Source organism: Guillardia theta, assembly GCF_000315625.1.
Source record: "Guillardia theta CCMP2712 unplaced genomic scaffold GUITHscaffold_170, whole genome shotgun sequence".
Lineage (NCBI taxonomy): Eukaryota > Cryptophyceae > Pyrenomonadales > Geminigeraceae > Guillardia > Guillardia theta.
The window spans coordinates 50,391-54,600 of record NW_005434506.1 but is presented as its reverse complement, the minus strand read 5'-3'; the positions used below and the strand labels follow the sequence as shown (position 1 = coordinate 54,600).

The window sequence follows — 4,210 nt, the reverse complement described above, 5'->3', positions numbered from 1 at the left end:
TCCCTTCATCATTCACATCTGCTCTGCTCTGCTCTGCTTTCTCTTCCTACCTGATCGCAGTCGTTCAAGGCCTCATAAAAATCATCGGGGATCTGCAACAAAGTATCACATTGATGTCCTCTCCTCCTCCTCCTCCTTGTCCTCGTCACCCCCCCCTCCACCCTACCCCCTCCTCTCCCCCCTCCGCCACTGCCCTCCCACTTCGTCCTCTTCCTCCTCCTCCTCACCCCCTCATCAATCTCGTTCTGGTGCAGCCCGACATTGTTCTCGTCGTATTCGGTAGCGTCATCCAAAGGGACAACTGCAGCACAGTGAGAGGGCGCAGGGACATTCTATGTAGCAACACACATCCTTCCTCCTCCTCCTCCTCCTCCAGCATCGTCATGCGCAGCTTTCCTTGCCTCGCTGCTCTCTGCATCAAGACCGCTGGTCTTGCCTGCTTGACAGACTGGAACAGAAAGTTAAGAAGACAAGCAAGAGGGAGCATATGTCAAGGAGGAACACAACAGCGGAGCATGTACTCACAGCCGATCCGCTGAGAGCAAGGAGCAGGGCCACAACTGCGAACAGTGAACCGAGCACGAGGACGGCCCTCGAGCTCCTCTCGAGCGACATCTGTCGCCAGATGTCAGCACTTCGCACCCTCCTCCCTCTCTCATTCATCCCCTCATCCGCTCTCCCTGCCCCGTTCACACAGCAGCATTATCGCCTCTCCATCTCGCTCCAGCCCACGTCTCCTCTTTGCACTCATTCCAATCTTCTATCTTCCTTCTTATCTGTTGCAGTATAGGCTAGATACACTCATTCCAATCTTCTATCTTCCTTCTTATCTGTTGCAACATAGGCTAGATCACCTCAAGCTTTGTACCTGATCCTCTTCGAGTTTGTCTCACCGACCTGCCTCATCCTCGACCATTCCCATGCGGACAAACAAAAATCCATCTTCAATCATGAATTCCTCACCTATCATCTTTCTCCTCCCCCAAATCATACCACTATCCTCACCATCTACACATTGGTTCCATCTTCTCTCATCATCTGCTACTTCTCTCCCTCTTCGCCATCACATCATTTCCTCCCTTCCCCTCTCCCCCCTTGTCACTGCCGTACCAAGTTCATTGTCGGCGCCTCTTCGTTAGGTAACGCTCTGTAACCGTTTTTTTTGCAGTCCGATCGGCCGGCCCGGCGGCCGGCCCCGGGCCGCCCGGCGCTCAGTCCCGGACCCAGTCATGCCGCCGCATCGTGGCACTGATCACTAAGACTCTGCCGGGCCGGGTCCGATCGGACTCGGGACGGCCGCCCAGTGACTCACTACCTCCCAATACGGCAGGGATAATCCAGATTCCCGGCCGCGGGCGGGGCCGGCCGGCCCGGGCTGCCCGGCGGCTGTGACGGACGCCGGTGACTCCGATGGGACTCAACTTAGGCTCGCTTCCAGCGAATCATGATCACACCACTGCCACTGCTCGGTGCCGACGACACTACCGCGGGCCCGGCGGCACCGTGTGCAGTGCTCAGTGCTCAGCGAGTCAGGCTCCGGGAGTGCTTGCCGCCGCCGCGGCTGAGTGCAGTTTGTTCCAAGCCAGTTTGTTCCAAGCCAGGGCCATCATTGTCACTGAAACTTGCAACTTGAAACCGTGTGACACTGCAAGGTCCGATCCGACGGGCCCTTACTGGCGGCCCGGCCGGGCCCGGGCCCGGTGACTCAGACCCGGGCCCGCCGGGTTTAGGCAACAGTTACTTCAGTAGCAGGTTACGAGCCTCTCAGTTTTACTCAACCATTTTTCCTATTTCGGGATGCCTCTGTGAAAGGGGGTAGTAGGACCCCACACAAATACCACCCCACCCCATGAGAACAAGGAGAGTTGAACTCATTTCGCCGAAAAGAGTACCGATCGCTCCAGACCACAAGGGGTCATGGGTACTGGTACTATCCCGGAGAAACCAGTCGGAAATGACAGGGTAGGGGTGTTGACCAAAGGAATGTGCAAGGGTAGTTGAAGGTAGCTGGGTGGCTCTAAATTAATCATGGTACCCGGGTAGGGTAGGGATAGGTGGGGTGGGGGTCTATATGAAGCAGCGGCGGAGGACGTTCTGCACACGAAGGTGAGACGATGCCTGTGCGCATGCGACATGTTGAAGGCGGAGGATGGGGAGGGATGGCGATCGAGAGGAGGGAGGGAGAGAAAGAAGACAGGTGCTGAGAGAGAGGAAGATCAAGGTGCTTTGGAAGGAGATTCGGGAGGGAGAAGCTCAGGAAAGGAAGAGAAGATGATTGATGGGTTGTTTGATCATGAAGGACCATTGCGGCTCAAATGGTTTCATAGTTTCTCATGTTTCTTTTCCAGATGTTCCAGACCCTCTACGGACAGACTGCTGCTGCTCTCTACGCCAAGGCCGCCGGCCAGAACGCCCAGGCCCGCCAGCTCTACAACGCCTCCGCTGACACCTACTACAAGGCCAACGATGCTGCTGCCTACGACGACTGGGTCCGCGCCCGCAACCACTGGGACTACTTCTACAACCGCTCGTAAGCGATGAGAAGAGCCGATGAATAAAACTCTCTGTATTCTTTCATGCTCTTTGGCCTATTCACCCGCACTGCATTGTAGTACATACTGCATAGCATTTTTGCAAGATGCCTCTGATTGGCCGTTCTTACGCTAACATGACATAGACTCAGCGAACGTGGGGCTTTTCCTTCATCAGTGACGAAAATGTTAGGCTTGATCTTGATCAAATCAACAAGTCCGTTTCATCGTGGTCGTCCCGGTTTGTACCAGTCAGGTGTGTCGACAGGTTTCACCTGAAACGGTAGTAGGTGGCTACTGCCATTGCACCCGACAGCATGTACCTGACGAGGCGAGTGAGGGAGCAAGACAATCATTGTTGCCTCTCACCAAGTGGCAGCGTAGGAGAGATGCGTAGCAGGAGTGACGTAGAAGTTGATCAGGTCGCCCTCCTGCTCTGTGTCACAACACAAGGACGGATAACAGGCGCCCCCACCTTCTTGGGTCGAGGAAACTTCCCTCCTTCAACAGGATCTGCAGCAGCCAGTCAGCAGACACTCTTCTGCCTTCCCCTGCACTCCTCTGCATGCTCGCTTTGTCGTTTTCCATCTATGCTCTTCCCCTCCCTCTCCTCTCTCTCCATTTTCCCATCCTCCTGCTCCCTTCCCTGTCTCTTTCTCCCTTCTTCCTCCTACCATCTGCTCTGCCTCCTCCTTCCCTTCCTCCCCTTCCCCTCACTCCCTATCTTCTCCTCTCTACTCACTGATGAGCTCCGCGAAGGGAGCGACTTCCGGCAGCTGAGCGAAGTCGGACATGGCCGCTAGATCCACACTATGACGATGATGAGCAAAAGGAAGGAGAAGCGGAAGTGAGGAGAGGAAGTGGGATGAGACAATATTGGGGGAGGAGGATGGAAGTGGAGGAGAGGGAGAGGAGGAGGACAAGGTAGGAATTGTGATGGTTCAGCTGTTCACCTGAACCAGCTGTTCTGCTCTGGATCGTTCTTAGGGGCGAGACTTCCAGCCTGAGAAGAACCATGGTTGCGTTAGGAGAGGAGAGGAGAGGAGAGGAGAGGAGAGGAGAGGAGAGGAGAGAAGGGTATGAGTTGAAAGAGAGGAGCGGAGAGGAGACGAGACGAGAGGAGACGAGACGAGAGGAGACGAGAGAAGAGGAGACGAGAGAAGAGGAGACGAGAGAAGAGGAGACGAAAGGAGAGGAGATGAGAGGAGACGAGAGGAGACGAGAGGAGACGAGAGGAGACGAGAGGAGGGGAAGGGAGAAAGAGGAGAGGAAAGAAATTGTGTGCTGGTTCACCTTGGGCTGAGGAGTAAGGACGAGGGTGATTTCTTCATCCCCTGCAGGGCAATAGACGTGAGAAGAAGATCGGGAGAAAAGGAAGGAGAACAGCACGCGAGGTGAGAGGAGAGAGGGGCAAGGAGTCAAGGGGAAGGAGAGAGAGGAGGTGGAAAGGAGGAGGGAGACGAGGTCAACTGAGAGGAGACCTTGACTGATGGGATAGTCCTTTCTCATCCTCCTCGGGATCCAACCGCGACTTACGAGGATCCACTGCCCGCTGTCAGTCAGCTAGTCAGTGGATGAGGAGGAGAGGAGGAGGCAGAGGAGGAGGCAGAGGAGGACTGAGACAAGATCGAGAAGGAAGATGAAGGTGCGGCAGAAGGGAAAGATGGAGGAGGAAGGAA

At 55.4% G+C, this 4,210-nt stretch overlaps 3 protein-coding genes across 3 annotated transcripts in view; 2 read left to right on the top strand and 1 right to left on the bottom strand.

Annotated features, from left to right (window-relative positions):
* Positions 1 to 78, top strand: part of GUITHDRAFT_147725 (hypothetical protein) — a gene marked incomplete at both ends in the record, with an annotated part of 1,745 nt that extends 1,667 nt beyond the window's left edge. The window contains one exon of the mRNA XM_005820630.1: positions 61 to 78. Coding sequence (XP_005820687.1) covers positions 61 to 78 — 18 coding nt within the window. The remainder of the gene's footprint in view (positions 1 to 60) is intronic.
* Positions 79 to 2,346: 2,268 nt separating this feature from the next.
* GUITHDRAFT_155952 (hypothetical protein) lies at positions 2,347 to 2,544 on the top strand (the record flags this gene model as incomplete). The annotated part of the gene is made up of 1 exon (XM_005820629.1): positions 2,347 to 2,544. A coding segment is annotated over one exon (188 nt), but the record flags the coding sequence as incomplete, so codon positions are not given.
* Positions 2,545 to 2,802: 258 nt separating this feature from the next.
* GUITHDRAFT_120094 (hypothetical protein) overlaps positions 2,803 to 4,210 on the bottom strand; it is a gene marked incomplete at both ends in the record, with an annotated part of 2,938 nt that continues 1,530 nt past the window's right edge. The window contains 7 exons of the mRNA XM_005820628.1: positions 2,803 to 2,854; positions 2,901 to 2,962; positions 3,007 to 3,044; positions 3,274 to 3,341; positions 3,485 to 3,534; positions 3,825 to 3,865; positions 4,013 to 4,076. Coding sequence (XP_005820685.1) covers positions 2,803 to 2,854; positions 2,901 to 2,962; positions 3,007 to 3,044; positions 3,274 to 3,341; positions 3,485 to 3,534; positions 3,825 to 3,865; positions 4,013 to 4,076 — 375 coding nt within the window. The remainder of the gene's footprint in view (positions 2,855 to 2,900; positions 2,963 to 3,006; positions 3,045 to 3,273; positions 3,342 to 3,484; positions 3,535 to 3,824; positions 3,866 to 4,012; positions 4,077 to 4,210) is intronic.